Source organism: Leptodactylus fuscus, chromosome 7 (assembly GCF_031893055.1).
Source record: "Leptodactylus fuscus isolate aLepFus1 chromosome 7, aLepFus1.hap2, whole genome shotgun sequence".
Taxonomy (NCBI): domain Eukaryota; kingdom Metazoa; phylum Chordata; class Amphibia; order Anura; family Leptodactylidae; genus Leptodactylus; species Leptodactylus fuscus.
In genome coordinates, this window is record NC_134271.1 from 49,893,314 (window position 1) to 49,917,656 (window position 24,343).

At 41.9% G+C, this 24,343-nt stretch overlaps 1 protein-coding gene across 1 annotated transcript in view; it reads left to right on the forward strand.

Moving 5' to 3' along the window:
* Positions 1-1,133: 1,133 nt before the first annotated feature.
* Positions 1,134-24,343, forward strand: part of PHAF1 (phagophore assembly factor 1) — a 42,749-nt gene continuing 19,539 nt past the window's right edge. The window contains exons 1-3 of the mRNA XM_075281885.1: positions 1,134-1,182; positions 11,204-11,329; positions 16,408-16,490. Coding sequence (XP_075137986.1) covers positions 11,266-11,329; positions 16,408-16,490 — 147 coding nt within the window. The 5' untranslated portion in view covers positions 1,134-1,182; positions 11,204-11,265. The remainder of the gene's footprint in view (positions 1,183-11,203; positions 11,330-16,407; positions 16,491-24,343) is intronic.

Sequence of the window (24,343 nt, forward strand, 5' to 3'; positions counted from 1 at the left end):
TCTGCAGCCAGATAAAATGCCTTGTCTCCATGTACATATTTAGTTGGTAGTCAGGCTAGGTTCACACCTGCGCCTGTATTCCATACAGGGTTTCTGTCCCTGAATCCACTTAAAAAATGCAGAGAGAAAAATCTTGCAAGCAGCGTTTTTCGGGCGGAAATACGGAATTACAGTCTATTGGGTCTGCAGATAACCGCTTTTTAAGCTGATTAGATTTCCGTTCTTTGGGTCCCCAAGCAGACCAGAAAAACGGAAACCCAGGTGCAGGTATGAACCTAGCATAATATGTCCCATATTCCCAAAACTGGTGCTTGTCTATTGAAGAGTAAGGTTAGGGTTATAAGGCACCTTAGACGCACAAGATCTCTTTGTCGCACTGTTTACATAGCAAGTAATGAAATTAAATGTGGTCACAGTGCAGGTTTGGATTCCTGGTCAGTGTCACAGTGTCATCTTTAGTTGTGGTGCAGGCGGCGGGATGTCGTCCTGTAGCCCTTGCCTAAAGCTCACAATACTAAGCTGCTTGCATCTGACTTACAAATTGTGGGGCATTTTTATATGGAACATTGCATTACCTGACCAGGTGGCATAATACCAGGGTTTGCTACCGTGTGACTGGCATGTATGGCAGCTGGACCCCTGACATTACCTATGACAGCACTGTAGCATTTGGTCTGTTCTTAGCCTTGCTTGACTTTTTCTGAGTGGCCACAAACTTGAGGGGGTGCAGAAGGTCCCAATATGAAGAGTACCATAATACCGAATATACTGTATACTGAATATATTGTATATACTGAATCAATGACACATTCCTAATATACTAAAATAACTGCAAAGGAAAGTGATCTGATATTAGACACAGCCTGTCCTGAAAAGTATCTGCCCCTCCCCCATATCTCCAGTATGACAACCTCTAGAGACATTTCCATACATATCAGTTGCTCCTTTTTACAGTTTTCACTAGATTTGAGCTCTCTCCTCCATGAATCATTTCCTGACAGTGAATATATTCTCTTCACAGCCATCTGTAGTTCACAGTACATGTTCTAGCCCTGGCCTTCTCTCCTCCATCCCCCGCACTCCCTCCTCCTGCCACTAGGCGGAGCTAAGTGTCACTTTACGGCTGTTCTCTTCAGAACCGGAAGTTTTGCAGCAGCGACCGGGAGAAGAACATAAACAGAGGTGAGAGCTGTGTATTCTGCGGGGCATAGACTGTGTATGTGGCGGCTCCTTACACACGTACACCGGGCAGGGAGGTGACGAGTCACGTAGCCATGAAGACAGCTGACACAGAGGACATAGCAGGCTGCTGCTGCTGCAGTGGTGACATGGACAGGGAGCTCAGGCTATGCCGGAGATGTATTACACAAGAGGCTCCTTCCCATAGGCGGCGAGTCCCATATTGGCGGGGATAGGGCTGGAGGGTGACTACCTGTGGCTGCACACCTGTTGTAGTACTACAAGGCCCAGCCTGAAGTCAGGGCTTTCCTGCTCCTCTGTCTGCTTTGTAAGGACTGTATTGGGGCTTACAGGGGGATGGTGTGTAGACACATCATGGCTCATACAGCTGCCACACTCAGCAATATAAACATTGTGCAACCTCCATCATGTGACCAGACCACCACCATTATTGTCCAGCACTGGCCCTTAGGCCACATCACTTTGTAAGTTAAATAACTGACTAGGACTGAGTTCACATTTGTGCTGAACATCCGGCACTGATCCATCACGAATCGCTGAGCTTTTTCATCTGGTGCTTTCAGTGACAATAGCGGGCGCCTGACACTTCCCATTATAGCCAACGGGTCCCTTGGGATCTGTATGTGTCCATCATTAGAAATTCCATTTTTCCTTTCTTCTGATAGAACAGAAGAATGAATTTCTCAATACAGATGTGACCTTAACACTATTATCTGCATCTCTTAAGGTATGTTCACACAGTGGAATTTGCAGCTGATTCTGATCTCAGCAGGACTCTGTAAAAAAATCAGTGGCGGAAAGCCACGGCAGGTGAAAGGGGATAGACAGTGAACTGGATGACCACCTCAGATTCATCTTCATTTTCTGCTGCATGAACATATCTCTAGGTTTTTAAATTTAGTCTTGTAGGCCGCTAGCAGTCTGCAATGAATTCTGGCCAGGAACAGGCGACAAGATAGCTATCTCATTGAGTGACATACACAATGGTGGGCATCTAATTGAGTGACATTTACAGTGGCGGGCATGGGGTTTTTCCTGCCACTATATCATGTTTTTTTTTTGTTTTTTTTTTTCCTTCTTATTGCATTTTGAAGCACCTTGACACTTTGATTTAGGTTTTGTCCACAGAGGCATTGTTGTGAGGCAGCTGCAGAAATCCTGCTACATCTAATGTCATTGTTCCACGAATCAATAGACATTATTGTAGGTCATAAGACCAGCAATATGCATCAGATTGTAGACAGCCATTTGAACAATCCCACCATTAAAGGGGTTTTCTGGGCAAAAAAAAATATTTTTCAAAAAAGGTCGGTTCAGCCAAATACCTTTAGCAGTGTTTTGAGTTCTCTGGGAGCTCCTGGCATTTTCTGCTTTTGTTTACTTGGTGTAGCTTCCTGTTCTGTTTTCCTACAACTACCATGATGCCTTGTGATTCATTTAGAGCTGACTCCCTCTTTCACTGTACCCCGCCCCTTTCACTCACACACCATCACTGTTTTCCTAGCTAGCCCTAACTAACTCAACCGCATCATTCTTCGGGGCAGGACCTTCTGGGCACGGGACTTCACTTGTTCTGGGTGGCCAGCCACACCTACACAATAGAGCCGGAGTGCCAGTTTGGGCGGTTGGCAGACCTCAAGAAGAGGATGTGTCGGTGCCCACAAGTGATATTCTGTGGCCAGAAGATCCGGACAGGATGACTGGTAAGTATGATGGGGTGGGTTAGATTCACATGATAGCCTATCACTTTTTTATGGCCAAGTGCACACCCGAGGTTAATCCAATTTCACAGATCTCTCAAGGGCATGAGTCTAATGAAGGATCTGTGAACAAAGGCCAGCACACGGCAGAGGAACCCTGTCATGTGTATGAGCCATTACGACTGATCTGGTTTGGGCAGACTAAAGTCTGCCGTTAGTTGGTTGTGAACAAATGTCTGTGACCAACAAAAATATAATGTACATGGCCAATCTAAAGCTCTGTCAGGTGCTGGTGGTATATCTCGTATGATGGATCCAGCACTGCATTGGAAACTAGGATGCATATATGAACAGTTTCCTAGTTTTAGGGTGAGTGCACCAAAGGGATTGTTAAATTAAAGGATATAAAGTTCCAGTCTCTCCGGTAACCTCTATTATTCAATGTCTGATAAGATATTTCTAGGATCAGGATATTCATGACCTATACTTAGTGGTCCAGTGCTGGGCCCCTCCTGGTCTACTTCATGTGTCATGGCCTCTTCCATGTGTACCTCAGTCTGTCTGCCATTTTCTTAGTGCTGACAGTGTAAGGTATTTGTTCATACCTGCGTGCCAGATGGTCCCATAAATACTTAATTGGCTATTAATATGGAGACCAAGCAGGCCAAGGAAGTGTTGCAGATACATTACCTGGAAGCCCTTGCTATATGGGGGTGAGCATTATACTGTTGAAAAATGTCAGATGGAAGCCCTACCATGAGAGACAACATGTGGCCACTGGATGTCCTGCACATAACACTGAGCGGGTAGTCTCCCTTGTATCACTACTAAGGTGACTGGCTGTTGTATGTGATGGCTCTCCAGATCAACACACCAGCAGTTGTGGCAGTGTGTCTCCACATCAAAGGCAGGATTGAAGCTCTCACCATGAGACCTCCAGAATAGAACCTGATCATTGTTGGACCCCAACAGGACCTGGATTCATTGTTAAAGACTCCACAGTTCCAGTCTTTAGCAGTCCAGTTTTCTTATTCACAATGTCAATGGCAGGACTTATCAGCTATGTGATAAAAATTATCTTCTGGTAACTGTCAGGAAAGAATCAAGGCAGAGACAGGAGTATGTAATGAAGATGTCACCGGTGTCTGCAAGGTGGACAAGGAGTTGTGGGAGTTCCTTGTGCTTGTTGCTGGAACAAATGATCTTGTAGTCTGTCTGTGCCATCTGGATTCTCTTTACCATGTGTGCATGAACTCGCATAACCACTGCTCCAGATATGTGCAGAGGGGAAACTGCTGAAAACTGCAGAATGTAAGGGTCCGTTCACACAATGTAACGCGCCGTTGATTCTGACACGTAAACTCATGTCAGTGCTGCAAAATAGAATCCCATTGACTTCAATGGGTTCCGTTTACCGTGCGTAACACATTGAAATCAATGGGAGGCTTTTTAATGTGTTAAGCGCGCTAAACGAAACCCATTGAAGTCAATGGGATTCTGTTTTGCAGCACTGACTCTGACACGAGTTTACGTGTCAGAAGCAACGGCGCGTTACATCGCGTGAACGGAACCTAAGTCCTATAATGATCATTGCTACACGCATAATGACTTTATTCTGTAAAGTCAAATGAAAGGACACGAATGGACAAGTTTGCTTTACGGTGCTGTGTCAGGACAATTGACAATTGACACAGGAAATTGAAATCCTCACATACCTTCAAATGCATTACTAGTATGACTTTTTTAGGTACTTTTCTGCCCTTTCCTTCCCTTTGAAAAGGAACTTGCAGGAGGAGAGACCTGTCTGTCAGTCAGCAAAAATCCTCCAATCGCTGAAGAGCATTGTTAGAGATCGACTTAGCGACAGGACCCCGTCTGAAGTACCGCCAATGCTTTGTTCATTGGTTTATGATATGGTATGCAATATTGAACCATATACTTACTGTATAACAGGACATATGGGGACCATATTCTCTGCAGCTGTAATGTAAACCATTACTAGCGGATGATGTAATCCAAGTATCAAGCAATGGAATATATCCCCACCATATTATTCAGGATCTATGTGAATGGGGTTGTAATAACTTGTGATTTCTGGTGCTGATCAATATCCTGAGGCTCGTGTTGTCCTCTACCACAGACCTTGCTTTAGTCACAATGTCACCTGATACATCAGTGACTTCTATGGAGTGTCATATGATGGGTGCATTGCATAAAAGTTTCAGGTCACAAAACTGTTCACTTCAAAATTCAGTTTATACCCAAAGACTAGGCAGCTCCCAAAATAATATCTCATGTGCGGCTAGAATGGCCAACTTTCTTGCTAACATATGGCACTTTTTGCTTTCATCACAGGACAGTTTCTTTGCACTGAGGACTGTGAGATGTGTCAGGATTATTCCTTACTGAGCCTGAATGTTACATTGGCTGTTTCAACATCTCTCATTCACGTAAATAGACAGTGAATATGTGGCACTCTGGGCAAGAACTGGGCACTTGTATTCAGGATCAGGAGTGAGAGTCAATGTCGCCCTATTGTGCAAATGATTGATTTTGCCTAGGAAAACTGTGGTCACCCAGGCACAGGCGCTGCAGGGGTATCGTAGTATTATATGGGAGACACTCATATGGCATTCTTTGCTGCAGAAGAAGAAAAATCTTCAGCAGAGGCTGAGGCCACACAGTGGAAAGTTGGGGTTTGTTGTAGTTTGTTTGTTTTTTTTTCGTTTTTTTTTTTTTTTTTAAAAATAACCAAAGCTAAGAGTGGCATTAAAAGGATGGAAATTATAAAGGATTCTCTTATCCTTCTTCCTACTGCTAAATTCTCTTCTGGTGATGACAAAAAAAAAACCCCAAAACCCACGGCAGCGTATGACAGGAGGTACGTACCGCTCTTTTTTTGTAACACTTTAGGACCGCATTCAGGCATGGTAAAATGTCTGTGTATTGCACACAGGAGATCTGCAGCATATCACAGTGTAATACACACAAATGGGTTTTAAAAAATCTACTTCACATGTAGCCAAATAAACACTGTACAGATTTCAAGGCATACTGCAGATTTTTTTTGCGTATTGTTTGGATCTTCACCACCGATTTCACACAATAGAGGATGAAATCCCCTCCAGATCTGCATGTAACACATACAAATATGGCCACAGATTCACCTCGCGTATCCTCCTTGAACATTTTGCTATGTATGCAGATGGTGAGAAGGACGGATAAAGAAGCTGACCCTGCAGCCTTCAACTTTCCAGGTCACATCTATATTTGCCAATCATTTAGTGTTGACGTGTAATGTCTGAGAAGACTCAGAGTTTGTGGTCAGATTAGAAGATAAGATAAACCTTAAGCCTGCCTGTGTCCCTTGTTTTGTTTTTTTTTTGTTTTTTTTTTTTAAGTCTATTAACCTTTAGTTAGTTAGTTTCACATCAGCATTCCGGTAGTCTGAATAAACCTAATTTGCTTAAAAAAGCGGTTACCCGCGGACCCCATAGACTATAATGGGGTCTGCGTGGTTTTAATTTGGCTTCCGCCCGAAAAGGGCGATAGATGTGGAGAGAAAAGTGCTGCCGCGGTTCTTCCTGCAGCGCTTTCAACAGAAAGTTCACAGTTTTCCCCCGCAGACTTTCTGTTACAATTATATCTATAGGAAAGCTGCCGACGTTTCCGTAGATATAATTGACATGCCGCGATTCTCAAAACTGCAACGGTTTTGGAAATCACAGCGTGTCCGTGCTGAGATTTATTTTTTTCCGCACATTGGGCATGGGATTCGCATGAATCCCATCCACTTTGCAAGTGCTGTAAAACACCTCAATTTTTACCATGGCGTTTCCGCCGTGGCCAAATCGCGGCATTTCCAGCCAGTGGGGCCCCGGTCTAGCATTGTTGTCAACACGCTAGCTCTACAACCACAGGTGTGAATTGTGTGCTTGACCTACTACTAAGGAACGACTCTACTGTCAGACTGTTTGATAAAGGGGATGCCACTCTATGATTTGCAAATATACAAGGGTGCTGTGAAATGGCATCTCCAGTACTCGCGGTGCGAGGGTCACAGCTAGCGAAGAAGAACACTTAATACAGTTAGGGTGCATCTGCAAAGGAGATATATAATATATTCACAATTTCATCCAATATTCCTGTCTATTTGCACAGCTATTGTTGGTTCTATAGATTTGTCTCATGAAAGTTTACTTTGTCTTGTACTTTTAGACAAGGCTTTTCTAATCTAGAAGACACAGAATTTCCTATGCACAAGGCGTTGTAGTTGCAATCATGGTGTTTGTTGTGGATCCTTATTCCGAAATCACACCTTGTGACTATTGCTTCCGGAGGGGGAATACTTCCATAATGCAGCACATGGGCTTTTGCAGTGGTTTCTGTTTTTGCCACTAATCTCCATTTACACTGCCCCACTGGCAATCTCTTGGGTGATAGTTGTAGAAATGTCACAATGGCTTTTCTATTTGGCCAGTAGGGACCTAAAGCTTTGGCATCAGACATGATGATAATTGCAAATGCTGGAAAGATCTTTTAGCTATACACGCCTATTAAAACATATTTTCATCTTCTGACTTGTGCCATTGAGTAGAGGAGGCTCATCACTAGGATAATGGGTGATAACTGGATTCTGCATGCACTTTGCAGTACCATTAGCTTCAGTGGGAATGTTGTCGACAAAACTCTGAGATAAAGATGTCTCCTTGGTTGTATTGATCCCATCTCCCAGACACCAATGTGCTGCTATGTCTCTATGACAGTGAAGATAAACTGCAGCTATAACTTAAAGGACCACTTAACCCCACAAATAAAGGCAAATCTAAAAAAAATAAGTTCCTATGTGACTCCTCACATCAGGTCTTTTACTTAGTTATTTATTTTTGTCTTTGTATTTTGTTGGATGGAATTCTTCAAATAGCTGACAAATACAATAGTACCAGCAGTAAGTGTGCCAGCCATAGATTTGCCATTTAGGGTTCTGGAAAAGTTGGGTAACATACTAGGAAATGTAGTAATAGGGTTTGTTGAACTATAACTAATTATAACTATACCTAAATAAATCCCCTTGTTTGCTCTAAAATCATGTCAAAGCTTTCTAGCATGCCTTACAAGCTACCAGGAAAGTTGGGTATCAGGCTGTAATGGTGAGTGCTGGATACTAAATATACCTACCTCCTTGTAATTGTTACTTAACAGATATGCCTTTCAGGGTCCCAGGAAATGTAACATACTAACTAGGTGACATACATAACATACCAGTTAGTGATAAGCTACCTGAATAAACACCTCTCTGATATATGACACAATTACCGTATTTTTCGGACTATAAGACGCACCTAGGTTTTAGAGGAGGAAAATAGGGAAAAAAAATTTTGAAGCAAAAACTGGTAAAATATTTAATATATGGGAGTTGTAGTTTTGCAACAGCTGCAAGGCCACATTGACAGGTGACCCTGCAGCTGTACGGGGATGCATAGAGTGTTTTTTTTTTTGCGGGGCCAGAAGTACTTTTTAGTTTATACCATTTTGGGGAATATCTATTTCTTAGATCACCTTTTATTGAAAAAAAAAACGGTGGTTTATGATATATGATTTTCTACTTTTATATATATATTCTAGGGACAGGAGGTGATTTAGAGCTTTTATTTATTTCATATTTTTATTATATATTTTTAAAGCTTTTTTTTTTTTTTTTTTTTTTTTTTTTTTTTTTACTATTTTATTCCCCCCGGGGGCTTGAACCTGCGGTCGCTTGATTGCAAGTCCCATAGACGGCAATACAACTGTATTGCCGTCTATGGGACATTCTGTCTATTCGTATTACGGCTGGTCATAGAGACCAGCCGCAATACTAATACAGCAGTGACAGGCCGGGGAGCCTCATTAGGCTCCCGGCTGTCACCCGAACAGGTCGGCTCCTGCGATATCGCCGCGCAGGAGCCGGCCTGCAACTTTACAGGTACGGGACCGGCCCCGGGGGAGAAGGGGCCACCGATACTGACCCGGCATCCGCTGTACTAGAGAGGCGGATGCCGGGGAGGGATAGACGCCAGGGCCTGAGACATCGCTGCCCTGCCCTGCATGAAGCCAGCGGCGGGGGGACGGAGGCGCGGAATAGCATCACTCCTCCCGCTGCTGGCTTCATGCGGGCAGAGGAGCGCAGCGATGTCGCAGGCCCCGGCACCTGTAATGGCGTCTATCACTTGCCGGCTTCCGCCTCTCTATTACAGCGGATGCCAGGCGGCCACATTCGGACTATAAGACGCACCCTTCTTAGGTAGATAGTTTTGCTTTTCAGAAATCTGGGAAAGCTGGGTGATTTGCCAAAGTAGATGAAATCAACAAGCACATAATCCACGTCTTTCCCTGGTGCAATTCATGCCCTGGAGCTGCACTATTTCTATCATATTCAGTAGCGCTCCATTGTATTATTATAGTGAATGGAGGTTAAGCTTCTTTTCGTTAAGTCCCAAACTTCTCCAGCCAGTAATGGAAAAGCAGTGTCTGCATGATGTCCTCCAAACTCCTCAGAGCATCAACTTAGGCTAGGTTCACACCTGGGCTGGGTTCGCAGAGGCCATCTGGTAAAACCGCGGTTAGATTATAATGGGTCTGTGGAGTTTCTAGTCTTGCAGAAATAACTAGAGATGAGCTACATCAGTCCAAGGAGCACTCAGACCCTAATATCTCCTTGCCTGCTTCATTCCATACAGTAGGAGTTGATCCCTTATTCTTATAAGAGTGCTAAGAGTATTCAGTGGAGACGACTACATGTGAATGAGGCCCTGTTTGGCCACACACTACAGCATTTGCCGCTCGTAGATTTTCCTAGTGATGTTCCTGGGGCAGAATTGGCGGTTCGTTTTGCAACTTGCTTTTGTTTCAAGTTGTTGGTGGACAACAAGCAAAATGGTAGGAAACTGTTTCTTTTAGCAACAACTTTCACAATCCTATCACTTTGCATTCACTGTTGTGACAGATCCCAGGGTTTTGTCAAAAGATTAGTGTGTTATGCAACATTGCATCATGATAGGTGGCCTACTGGTTGTGTAGCTCTTCCCCTACCCAGGTCACATCACACGTGTCTTTGACATGCCGTGACCAGTTCAGGCCATTTTGTTGACAGTTCCCTGAGGATTTATTCACATGATGGAGATGATTTGGAACAACTTTACTAATTTGTTTGTCAGATTTAACAAACGCCCCTTAAAAACATTTTTGACGGTTTTCTCTATGATGTCTGTAAACTTCTGTGCAAGCAAAGTTTGATCCCTTGTCAGAGGTTTACATGAGGATGGTTTCCTGATGACTGCAAAGGACATTAATAACGATAGTGTGAACGCAATCTTAGTCTCTCAGCAGAACTCACTATTGCGTAGGTTTTTATTATCACCTATCATATTTTTGTCTTTTCTTCTGGAACTTCTATGGAGTGAAAAATGCAAAACAAGGTTTTACTCTTAAGCTTAGTTATCTGGCTCACATTAAAGGGTTTTCCACAGATTACAGTTCTGCGCCCGCAAGCCAGGGAAGGTTAAACATAAAAACATAAAGAAAAACCATACACGCCTGTCCCCAACTCTCCACTGTCCCCTGGCATTGTCCGATCCTACATCTCCCAGGGGCTTCTTCCAGCAGAAGTCTTCACCACATGTGACCACTGAGTCGAATCGGTGGCCTCAGGAGTCACCAGAAAGGTCCCCGGATGTCACTTGCATACATCACCTGTGACATCCCGGGTCCTTTCCTGTCACCGCTGAGGCCACTGATTTTCTTTTCATACCTTCTTCAGTCTGCTGTCTCAGTACTGTAGTTCCTGGACAGCCCTTTAAGTGTATAAGAAGTCATTTGGTCTAATCTCAGTATTAATTGCTATCCTGTCTGCCTCCACATCTTCTATTCTAATAAACCCATTAGTGGCTGGAGCTGATCACCGTGCAGACGGATAAGTCGTCCATACAGGAGCCACCATGCTTCCATTACAGACGCTATAATTAGAACTGTGATAGAAATATAACAATATTTAATTACTGACGATAATTAAATCTAATCTCCAGCATGTCAGTAAAAATAATGTAAATCATTAAAGATGAATGAATTGCTTTGTAGCGTACATCAAGCTTTAACAGAATGTAATCTGAGATAAGTGGATACTTTCTCAGTTTTTAGCTGTGTTTCTCTGGATCCTTTTATCTGAACAAGCTTCTGGCTCTACAGAACAATGAGAGAATTTATCAATGTCCACTATAATGATCGCATGATATAAGTATCCTGTTATTCTTCTTATGTCTTCGCAGGTTCAGACGTGGTAACATTCTGGATCTCAGCTGACCTCCAAGAATCTCCCTGCCCTGAGCCAATGCTGGATCTGGAGGTTGTACCAGAGAGATCCCTGGGCAACCAGCAATGGGAATTTACATTAGGTAGGAATTATTGTGAATTTTATTTATTGCGTTAGTGACCAGAATCAGGTTCAGCAGGAATTAGTAACAGTGCCAGTAACAGCAATGTGATCACAACCTGTAAATACACCATTAGGTTTGTCCTGGGTCCTTTATGTCATACTGTAAAGTTGCTGTTGAGGATAAATCCTTTTTTTCTGACAGTAACAGAAAAATTGTTGGTGGATCTAATGAGAATATTTATGGAGATATTAAAGTGACTGTGTAAGTATTCATCTCTCCTCTGTCCCCCGCGGCTCCTCTACTTGTTTGCAGTTTAAGCCTACTACAGTCATCACTCATCACCTTTTATACCCATCATTGCCTTGTATATTGCCGCTGAAGGAATGAAGTTTGAGAGTCACAGCGACATATTTCATCATAAGTATTATTGGTACTAGTGTGATCCTAGAGAAGAAGGGATTTTAGGGTTGAATATCTAAAGTGACTGTCATATTGCACAGTTGCTTCAAAGCAGATCTCTTATCTTAAAATGCTGTCCTGTGTAGAGGTAGCGTCATTTAAACTAGAGATACATAGTACTTGTAGCCAGAAAAGCTCAAAATGTGCTGTGCGTTTTGACTTTTGACAACATTGATAGAATACATGGGTCTCATAGTTTGGTTGTTGTTCTTGCTTCCCTTGCCACTTGGGACATAATAAACAGGCTGCTGTGCCTGTACTTAGATATGGCAGCCTGTTAGTCACTGTCCTGAGAGCCGGGGTCAGAGCTCTGGTCATGACTTCAGTCAAACAAACTGCGAAACCAATATATTTATTCAGTACTGCTCAAAGCCAAACCTAGAACCACACATCAAATTTACTCCTCAGCCCTTTATGTATAGGCTTAGTTATATCATTCTGCATTACTTGAAGTATATACATAACAATTAGGGAAGTAAAATGATAATTACTGCATATATTCAGATGGTGAGGCATGTAGATGTAATGCATAAGGAACATAAGTTATGTATTATTATGTGAACAGGATCCTGATCATGTTTGTTTATGAACTATTTTGGCACGTCTTCTGCCGTCACCTGATTTAAGGACTCTGGCCTCCCATTTCCTGTGTAATTGTGACACTAGGAACATCCTAGACCTAGAGTGAGTCATTTTGGGAGCAGCCATATCCCCTCCCCCCCTTTTTTAACCATTTCATGATTCTAGCGGAATTTTTAGCACCTAAGAAATTCCCCTTTGTAAAAGAATACCTTATCTCATATTTGTGTACTGAATGCAATTACTCTCTGTCCCTCTCTCTAATGCCTAGTCATGTATGTGTGTGTATTGTATATGTACACACATGCTTCATGACTTTCATTGAGCACATTGAGTAAACATCAGCAGTGCAGTGAGGTAAGAAGTAAGAGAACTTCTACGAAAAAGATCAAGTGTTTCAGATAAGGAGTGGAGACTAGAAGTAAGGGTTTCACAAGTATTTTCCCAATAAAGGGATTCTACCATTAAAATCAAATTTTTTCTCATTGACACGTAGGAATAGCCTTAAGAAAGGCGATTCTTCTCCTACCTTTAGATGTCTTCTCCGTGTCGCTGTTCGGTATAAATCTTGGTTTTCGTTGGTATGCAAATGAGTTTTCTTGCAGCACTGGGGGCGGGCCCAATGCTGCAAGAGAACTCTTCAGCGCCGCCTCCATCTTCTTCCGGAACGGCCTCTTCACGTGTCTTCTTCCGGCTTGGGCGGTCAACTTCTAGGCTTTGGGCCTAGGGCAGAGCTGACTGTGCATGCCCACAGGCCACAAGAAAATGGCCCCTTACTGTGTAAGCGGCCATTATACTTGTGGCACCAGCATGCGTAGTCCGCTCTGCCCGAAGTCTAGAAGTTTGACCGCCTGCGCCAGAAGAAGACGCGTGAAGAGGCCGTTCCTGAAGAAGATGGAGGTGGCGTTGGAGAGTTCTCTCGCAGCATTGGGGATGCCACCGGTGCTATTTGAGCACTGGGGCCCGCCCCCAGTGCTGCGAGAGAACTCATTTGCATACAGATGAAAACTGGGATTTCTACCGAATGGCGGCGCGGAAAAGACATCTAAAGGTAGGCGAAGAATAGCCTTTCTTAAGGCTATTCCTGTGTGTCAATGGAAAAAAAAAATTGATTTTAATGGTAGAATCCCTCTAAATAAAAGGACAAACAGTCTAGCTACTGATAAATTTCTTCTTGTCAAGAAAGGTTGTTTAGCCCTAACCACTGTTTCAGACATGCTACTTTTAGAAAATGTAAAAAAAAAAAAAAAAACCTTTTATAAGAGAGACATGCAGCTCAATAGGTTTCAGTAGCATGGCTAAAGACCTGGGTATACAACAATCTATGGTTGGGCATTTTGTCTGACTGGAGTTGTTCAAGGGAGCGTCCTGTTAGGGGCACTCAAAGAAAACAAGCAAGAATGGTGTTCATGGAAGGATATAAAACATTACGGATAATCTCATGGGGTTTTTTGTGTGTGTGTGGCGGCAAACACAATTATAAAATAAGAATAAAGAATAAATGCTTTTTACGGAGTGATACAAACACAGTATGATATGTACAATTTAGGTAGTTATATAAATAGTTACTCTATGAGATGTCGCAATAGAAAAATATGCTGCCATTTATGTATTTAATAAAAGGGAGGATTCCCTACAGGGGATTACATGTAAACCGTAACGTGAAAAAGACAACAAGCTAGAGAACACAATGTTACTAAAGTGGTGTGTACAGTGCGTCTAGTCATACAGAGAAGTACACTTAAGGGTCAATAGCGTCTGAGGACATGACAGAGAAATCTACCCTGGGGCCCCAAATTACAGTGAACATGTCAGGCAAGTCATCAACCATGCCAAAAAGATAAGCATGGGGAGCACTCAAGTGCAACTCCATGAATTCCAGGATGTCATGACAGTAGTCTTGAAGTACCCTGCAGTCCCTGTACATGTGCAGCATTGTTCAATCCTCCACCTAAGGACTCATTCACACAACAGGGTGTGCTAACCATTGTATTAATGGCCAGAAAACAGCCCCGTAGACATTAATGGATCTATTCGCACAACTGTTGTTTTAGCAGTCTGAGTGTAAGATCTGAGAAAAAAAATAGAACTTTCTATTTGTTGAGCTTTCACGGATCCTTCAATAGATTTCTGTGAGATCCATGAAATCATATTAGCCTCGGATGTGCAGTCAGAGCCATGCACTCGACTACCTCTTTTATGGCTATCTTATGACTGTAGCCGAACACCTCAGACACTCTAGGTAGGGGATCTATCCATAGCAAATAACCTAGCAGGGCTATAATAAATGCTGTACAAAATACTGACCTGTATTACTTTGTCTGGGGCACTGGTGAGGGGAGGGCCAGTAGCAGCAAGGATGCCGCTATAATCACCAGGCTCTAGATCTCGGGATAGGCCCTCCAGCAATGGAGGGCCCTATTCTTCAGGGAGACAAGCAAATTCCATCAAGTGTCTGTAGAAATTAGAGAGTAGATTCTTGAGGTTAGCAATCTGTGTAAGACTCTGTAACCTGGTCAGATTGAGCTAAATAGAGTGCTCACCAAGTTGCTCCCTAACATTATGTCACAGCTGGAGATATTGGAACCAAGAATAGTTTGGGAGGTTAAAGATCAGTTATAGCTGTTGAAAAGTACAGAAGGTTCCCTGTTCCAGTAAAATAGTATGCATAGTAATGTCATACAATTTCCAGAAGTCTGATCCTGGAAGACCCTGCAAATGGGAGAGGCATAGATTACTCCAGATGACCATATATGAATTGTAATCTTCATGGGGACAGCGAGGTTAGATCTGTAGACGTTCGGCCCTCTTAGCAAGAGGCCCAACTCTGAATAGGATCCTCTACTTTCCGCTACAAGACTACTGCTGCATTATATTCTGTATAGGACAACCACTAGCCAGCATAAACTAGGTGACTGGCCAGGTAGTAGTAATAGTAGATGTTTGCCAGCCCTCCCCAGTCCACAGGTAGGCAAAGGGTCTCCAACTTTATTCGGGAAGATGGGGGGGGGGGGCAGAGCCTATCAAAGGCATTTAAAGGATCACCCTATGGATCTCGCCAAAGAAGCTCAACAGAATTGTGTAAACCGAAACTTTGGGAGCAGCAGCTTCATTTTAAGCACATTAAAGGGGCTCTATCACTGGAAAAAGTCATTTTTAACTAATCACATTCTTGCATAGCCTTTAGAAAGGCTATTCCACACCTACCTTTTGTATGTAAATTGCTTCAGTAGATTTTTAATAAGTTCGGTGCACCCCGGAAATCTCTTGGTGCACTGTCTCCTGTGTATACAGTACAGGCTGCTGCTGCTGAGTCCTCCTCCCTGCTCTCATACACAGCATAGAGAGGAGAGCTGGTGACATTTTCCTGTGCATGCTGGAGCCTAATTAGCATGTGAATAAACACGGACTTATTCAAGCACTGAGGTAATTTACATACAAAAGGTAGGTGTGGAATAGCCTTTCTAAAGTCTATGTAAGGATGTGATTAGTTAAAAATGACTTTTCCCAGTGATAGAGCCCCTTTAATATGTGTCTGTAGAGCAGTGTTCTGCCCATTTTTGTGCTGCACTTTTAGTCAGACTAAGAAGAGGGGCATTTCAGCACTAAAGATAAGAAAATTGTACAACTTGAAGTAGTCTTTTCTCCAATACTCAATTTGAGGAGCTTCTACCCTCACCTCCAGCTTATCTGCTGTTTTTGCAATGAAACCCTTGTGGTAAGGTTCACTTGTACAGTTCCCTGGAAGTTTATGGCACTTAAATATAAATCCTATTTCTATTCCATGGCTAAATCTTTCATATTTCTGAACACATTTTCTGCCATTTAAGAATAATTTTATCAGAAATGTTTTTGGGTTTGTCATCAGCCAGTCTGATCTAACCTATGAATGATCTATGGTGTGCCACCTACCTTTGTATGTAATGTTTATCAGAAACTTTACTATTTTCCTTGTGTTTTATTACTTAATTACTTATTACTTTATTATAGGTGAAGTGCAGAACTGAGTCTTATGTAATATTTACCTAACACAGACTAATGTAATCTCTCTCTTACAGGAATGCCCCTGGCTCAGGCAGTATCAATCCTCCAGAAGCATTGCAGGACCATTCGGAATGTGCAGAACCTCTATAGCGAGCAGGTAGCTTACTCTGTTTAGGAACTGTTCCTAGTGGGTTGCTTTTACTGAAAATATGGTACCTGGCTAATACTGAAAGAAAATTGTGGCTGGAGCACATTTTACATTTTTCTCAGACTGCAGCAGTCTGTCTTCTCCTAACCATTGCTGCTGCTGCTACTACTACTACTACTACTACTACTACTACTACTACTACTTGTTTTACATGTAATTCTACCAGGAGTAAATGTAAAATAGCAAACAGATGAAAAAAGTCCAAGCGAACGTAGTAAAGGAGTCCAGGACTGGAAACACAGTAGACTTTTCTTACATTTGTAAGGTGTGAGGTCTCGCTCCAGTGTGCATGCAAGGAAAGCTGTTGAAGGTGTGTGTGGAGGCTCTGAGGAAAACTAGCCCCTCTCCTCTACATTCACTATGTGGAGGGAAAACAGACCCCCCCCCCACCTCCTCCACTCAATGTGAGCCCATCTTGTTTTATGTTGATAACTAAGGACAGAAGTTCCCTAGTAGTAGTTAACAGTTACTTTATTATTTAGCTAGCTAAATGAGAGCCACCTAGTGGCAAGAGCTTTAGGATTTATTCACATGCTCCCGAGATTCTGCTCCGAGAATCTGCCTCCCATAGAAAAAAATGAAAGGCAGAGATTGCAGCAGGGCACAGAAAACATAAGCACCCTGCTCAATCTTACTGTGAATTCTAGCCAGAAACAAAGAACAAAAGTAGACGGCACTGCTCACTCCAAAATAACGGCAAAAATAATAATCCACTATGAAGAGTAAAAACTCTTGGGTTGGGAATTTCTTCTGACGAAAAGTGGTGCTCACAACCCTTAGAAAAAACAGTAGCAAAAGTAGAATAGTAAAGATATGGGTGGGCACTCACCAATCAGTAGACGGCAAATCTTTTCTTTGTATAAAAAATAATTCTTTTATTTAGAACATAGTAAAATAAGTCCTCAGGGAGGGAAAGATAACATAATTGGCAAAGAAAAAAAGGCAACAGCCGTTTCGCGTTATCGAACGCTTTTTCAAGCCTAATATGCAATACCATATGTTACACTCCATGTGCTTTAAATATATCACTCAAGTCGAATTAGATTGGAAAACTCCTATGTCAATCACCAGATAGACCAATCACAGAAACGTCCCAATGCCTCAGGACGGACCTGAAGGAGAACTACAACATAAACAGATGGAGAAGTAAGTGACCAATCCGTAACACGCCGACATTTACCTGTACAACACCTCACCTAGCCCAGAAGCAGGAAACCTCCAATCGGCATCCTGCCGACGCGCATAGCTCTCCGTGACCTTGCGCAGATAAGATGTAGGGTAGTGCGTAATCCGTGCCCGCCCGGACAGGGAGATACAGACGGACACCTTATCCAACCCCAATGTAGGGAAAACCAATCAGAGTCCTGCCGACGCGCACACCTCTCCGTGATCTTGCGCATAGAGTGTACCAAATAAACAAGCTGCTCTTTCGCATAACCGCGAGACTCTTTCTGACGCCCACCTAGAAAGAGAAAAGGAAACACCCAGTGGGCGGTGCGTCAATTGCTACTCCCTATTCAATAGCCGGGGGGTGTGTCCAGAGAGACAGATAGAACCTACACCCACCTCAACGTACATGCCCAACTGGAACATATATCAACAAAGGATGTGCGATCATAATCGCGTCACCTACCGGCCGCATTAAAAAGAAAGAGAAGCAACATACAGAACCTATAACAGGTAAGTCAATATGTCCATAAAGCATTCACGAACCTGGCTTGAGGAAAACACAATTTACACTAATAAATAGAGGAATTACCCCTTACATACATGTATTCAACTAGAATAACACCATTCTAATCAAATCGCTTTGAGGTCGGATAGTATAATGGTGAGTAAACATTGAAAAGAAACAAATTTGTGTATAACAATGTGCACAAATATATCTATAATCGGTCAACCAATAGCAAAATAGCCATAATCGCAAGATCTAATAAAAAAGATGATTAGTTGGTGATTGACATAGAAAAATAAAAAAACGTTTTTAAGACAATTTAAGAATTAGATATTGTATATAAGGAGATAAGTATAATATCAATAACTAATGTTAATAAGGACAGACAGAGAAAAAAACCTTATTGCCGATGTAATTACAAAAAAACACTCATGTCTGTTTTGTCATTCAGACCTAAAGGTCCCATTGCTTCTGTTCTTAATATCCATTTGGCCTCTTGTTGGAGTAACAACTTGCCCCTATCACCACCACGCAAAGGCAATTTGACATGTTCAATGCCCGCAAAACGAAGACAATCGGCATTGCCGCCGTGTGCCTCGTGTATATGGTCAATAAGGCGAGGTGAACCCTTCCTAGATGTAATAGATTTATAATGTTCGCGAAAACAAACATATAGGGGACGTATTGTCTTACCAATATAAAAGCGACCACATGGGCAGAAAACCACATAAACCACAAATTGTGTCTTGCAGTTCAAGAACTGTGTGACTCGATGGCTGACCTTGCCCAATGTCAAGACACTACTTTTCTTATTGAATCTACAGAAGTTGCATCTTCCACAGCAAAAATTACCCTTAGGGGAAGAGGAATTCAACCAACTACTATCCCTCTCAGAAAATCTGCTAGAGACCAAAGTGTCCTTTATGGTTCGACTTCGCCTAAAACTGACCAAAGGTTTATTTTTTGCTCTCAGCGAGAGTACCGGATCCGACTCAATAATACCCCAATTTTTAAATATAGCCGTCCTAATCTGATCGGCCATTGGGCCATATCTAAAGGTAAAACTAAACCTTTCGTTGTTATTATCCTGTTTTTCCTGCTTGCTACGACTCCCTGATAGGAGTCTTGCTCTATCAATCGATTTGGCCTTATCATAAGCCTTATCAATGTTATTGATGGGATAACCCCTCTGTAGCAGTCGTTGTCTTAACTGTTCTGCTTGTTCTTCGAACACAGCAGCCTCGCTATTGATCCTTTTTAACCTAATGAATTGGCCATATGGAATAGAGTCCTTCACTGTCTGTGGGTGAAAACTGTCATAGTGTAGAAACGCATTCGTGGCGGTGGGTTTGCGGAAAACTTCTGTAGTTAAACCCCCCTCTCTCTTTCTTATTAGAACATCAAGAAACTCTAGGGATTCCTCATTGATCTTAGCAGTAAATTTCATATTAGAATCATTATGATTCAAATATTCAACAAAACCAAAAAAATCATCATTGGAGCCCGACCACAAAATGAAAATGTCATCGACATAACGTAAGTAAAGGGAAATATGACTAGTAAAATTATTGTTCAGGGAGAAAACATATTTGTCTTCAAAATCAGCAAGGAAAATATTTGCGTAGGTACATGCTAAAGGCGTCCCCATTGCTGTTCCGTCTATTTGGTGGTACCAACGATCGTTAAATACAAAAGCGTTATTACCTAAAACCAACTCAACTCCCCTTGTAATAAAGTTGACCAGACCTTCATCTTTCCCAGCATACTTCAACAAACTCTCTATTGCTCTAACCCCTTGTTTCTGTGGTATCCGCGTATATAAGCTTTCCACATCAATAGATGCCAATTTCATATCCCTACAAGAGGGAACACTATTTATTTGATTAAGGAAATCATTGGTATCTTTTAGGTATGCAGGGATCCTTGGGAGTAGTGGCTGTAACAGCCAGTCGAGATATTGGGATAAAGGCTCAGTAGCTGAGCCAATTCCCGACACAATCGGTCTACCAGGTGGATTCGTCATGCTTTTATGTACCTTGGGAAGAAAATACCAACAAGGTCTTGTTGGTTCATTCACAAAAAGCCTCTCCGCAGTTTTTCTAGATATAACATTACTCTCCACACTTTGTCTTAGGAAGCTTCTGACCTTGTTATTAATAGATACTATCGGATTCTTCTCCAACAATTTATAGGTTTTTCGATCAAAAAGCTGCCTTTCCGCTTCACTAATATAATAGGTTTTACTCATGACAACGGCATTCCCGCCTTTATCGGCCTTCTTTATTACTAAGTGCCGCTGTCTCTTTAGCCAGATTAATGCATTCCTCTCCTTAGGTGTAAGATTACTTCTCTCCCTTCTATACATTAAGGCCTTAACATCCTTTAGCACTTGGTGGTGAAAAAGATCTATTGTACCACCCGGTGCTATAGGCGGGTTAAAAGATGATTTCACACCTCCTTTAAATGTTTCATAAACTATATCATTAGGGTTAATATTTTCTGAGGGTTCATCCAGGAGGTCCAAAAGGGCCTTCTTTTCCTGCTCATTAAAAGAGCTATTGACAAAAAACCCCAAAGGGCCTATATCACAAGGTGTTTCGCCCACCAGCGGCATTTTACCAGTAACCTGTTGGCTACTGAAATGCTTAAAAAGATTAAGTTTTCTGACACCCTTGAAAAGGTCTATTTCAAAATCGACCTCATCAAAAGGGTCAGCCAGGCAAAAACCCAAACCTTTCGACAAAAGAGATATACATGCAGCGTCCAATGGTGTATCGGTGAGATTGATCACCAATTGTTCCTTTTCGGTTTTTAATTCCTCCATGAGACCTGCTTCCTCTTGGTTCCAATCCTTATTTCTTCTTTTTCCTCGTCCTCTTCGGACTTTCGATCTCGATCTAAAGGGATTGGTTGTTCAGAACGTTTTTTTGCCGGTGGATTTCCCCCATTGTTGGAATCCGATTGCTGCTCGTCAGACGTATCAGTATCCGAGGTCCAATATTCCTTTACTTTTTGTTTTTTGGTGTTAGGATCCTTCGACTTGAAGTTTCTATAGGAGCCACTGTTTTTATTCCTTCTTCTACTCTGCTGTTGTTGTCTAGACTTTTCATTCCAGTCGAAGATTTTTCCTTGTTCGAAATCATTCTTATCTCTAATAAATTTATCTCGTTTACGTTCCTTTATTTCAGCCTGAACGGTAATAATCTTTTTCTCCAACCGCTTGGTAGTTGAAGTCAGCTGTTCGTCACTTAGTCTTGTTCTAAGCTCTGTCTTAGCCTTACACAGCTCGGCGGTTACCGCCTCATATTCCTCCTCGTTCCTTTTAAGAACCAATCGTAAGACCTTCTGTGAATGCTCTAGATGTAACTGTTTCCAATCATTCATAAATTTGACGTCGTTTTGAAAGATTGACGGTTCCTTATAAATCCTGAGTCCACGTGGTACTCTTCCACTAACATCATATGACTTCAAAGAATTAACCGTCCAAAAAAGACGAGTTTCGCGTTCCGCCAAACTTTGTATCTTCTGTTCGAGTGTCTTTATACTCAAGACCTGGAGCTCATCTTTTTGGTTACATAAGTTAAAAAATGCCAATGCATCTTCCCTCCCATTCCGAATTACGGATTCATCAAATGCCTCCATAGTTATGCAATATAACCAACCTTTTATAAACGAGTGGATGGTGGAGGATATTATAACATATAGAAAGTCCTGTATTATCCCCTTTATGACAAAAAGGAAAAAACCTCCATAAATAGCCAAAAATTGGAAGAGAAAAAAGCGTGCTCAGTCACAAAGACAACAATTTTAGCCAGAAACAAAGAACAAAAGTAGACGGCACTGCTCACTCCAAAATAACGGCAAAAATAATAATCCACTATGAAGAGTAAAAACTCTTGGGTTGGGAATTTCTTCTGACGAAAAGTGGTGCTCACAACCCTTAGAAAAAACAGTAGCAAAAGTAGAATAGTAAAGATATGGGTGGGCACTCACCAATCAGTAGACGGCAAATCTTTTCTTTGTATAAAAAATAATTCTTTTATTTAGAACATAGTAAAATAAGTCCTCAGGGAGGGAAAGATAACATAATTGGCAAAGAAAAAATCTTACACCTAAGGAGAGGAATGCATTAATCTGGCTAAAGAGACAGCGGCACTTAGTAATAAAGAAGGCCGATAAAGGCGGGAATGCCGTTGTCATGAGTAAAACCTATTATATTAGTGAAGCGGAAAGGCAGCTTTTTGATCGAAAAACCTATAAATTGTTGGAGAAGAATCCGATAGTATCTATTAATAACAAGGTCAGAAGCTTCCTAAGACAAAGTGTGGAGAGTAATGTTATATCTAGAAAAACTGCGGAGAGGCTTTTTGTGAATGAACCAACAAGACCTTGTTGGTATTTTCTTCCCAAGGTACATAAAAGCATGACGAATCCACCTGGTAGACCGATTGTGTCGGGAATTGGCTCAGCTACTGAGCCTTTATCCCAATATCTCGACTGGCTGTTACAGCCACTACTCCCAAGGATCCCTGCATACCTAAAAGATACCAATGATTTCCTTAATCAAATAAATAGTGTTCCCTCTTGTAGGGATATGAAATTGGCATCTATTGATGTGGAAAGCTTATATACGCGGATACCACAGAAACAAGGGGTTAGAGCAATAGAGAGTTTGTTGAAGTATGCTGGGAAAGATGAAGGTCTGGTCAACTTTATTACAAGGGGAGTTGAGTTGGTTTTAGGTAATAACGCTTTTGTATTTAACGATCGTTGGTACCACCAAATAGACGGAACAGCAATGGGGACGCCTTTAGCATGTACCTACGCAAATATTTTCCTTGCTGATTTTGAAGACAAATATGTTTTCTCCCTGAACAATAATTTTACTAGTCATATTTCCCTTTACTTACGTTATGTCGATGACATTTTCATTTTGTGGTCGGGCTCCAATGATGATTTTTTTGGTTTTGTTGAATATTTGAATCATAATGATTCTAATATGAAATTTACTGCTAAGATCAATGAGGAATCCCTAGAGTTTCTTGATGTTCTAATAAGAAAGAGAGAGGGGGGTTTAACTACAGAAGTTTTCCGCAAACCCACCGCCACGAATGCGTTTCTACACTATGACAGTTTTCACCCACAGACAGTGAAGGACTCTATTCCATATGGCCAATTCATTAGGTTAAAAAGGATCAATAGCGAGGCTGCTGTGTTCGAAGAACAAGCAGAACAGTTAAGACAACGACTGCTACAGAGGGGTTATCCCATCAATAACATTGATAAGGCTTATGATAAGGCCAAATCGATTGATAGAGCAAGACTCCTATCAGGGAGTCGTAGCAAGCAGGAAAAACAGGATAATAACAACGAAAGGTTTAGTTTTACCTTTAGATATGGCCCAATGGCCGATCAGATTAGGACGGCTATATTTAAAAATTGGGGTATTATTGAGTCGGATCCGGTACTCTCGCTGAGAGCAAAAAATAAACCTTTGGTCAGTTTTAGGCGAAGTCGAACCATAAAGGACACTTTGGTCTCTAGCAGATTTTCTGAGAGGGATAGTAGTTGGTTGAATTCCTCTTCCCCTAAGGGTAATTTTTGCTGTGGAAGATGCAACTTCTGTAGATTCAATAAGAAAAGTAGTGTCTTGACATTGGGCAAGGTCAGCCATCGAGTCACACAGTTCTTGAACTGCAAGACACAATTTGTGGTTTATGTGGTTTTCTGCCCATGTGGTCGCTTTTATATTGGTAAGACAATACGTCCCCTATATGTTCGTTTTCGCGAACATTATAAATCTATTACATCTAAGAAGGGTTCACCTCGCCTTATTGACCATATACACGAGGCACACGGCGGCAATGCCGATTGTCTTCGTTTTGCGGGCATTGAACATGTCAAATTGCCTTTGCGTGGTGGTGATAGGGGCAAGTTGTTACTCCAACAAGAGGCCAAATGGATATTAAGAACAGAAGCAATGGGACCTTTAGGTCTGAATGACAAAACAGACATGAGTGTTTTTTTGTAATTACATCGGCAATAAGGTTTTTTTCTCTGTCTGTCCTTATTAACATTAGTTATTGATATTATACTTATCTCCTTATATACAATATCTAATTCTTAA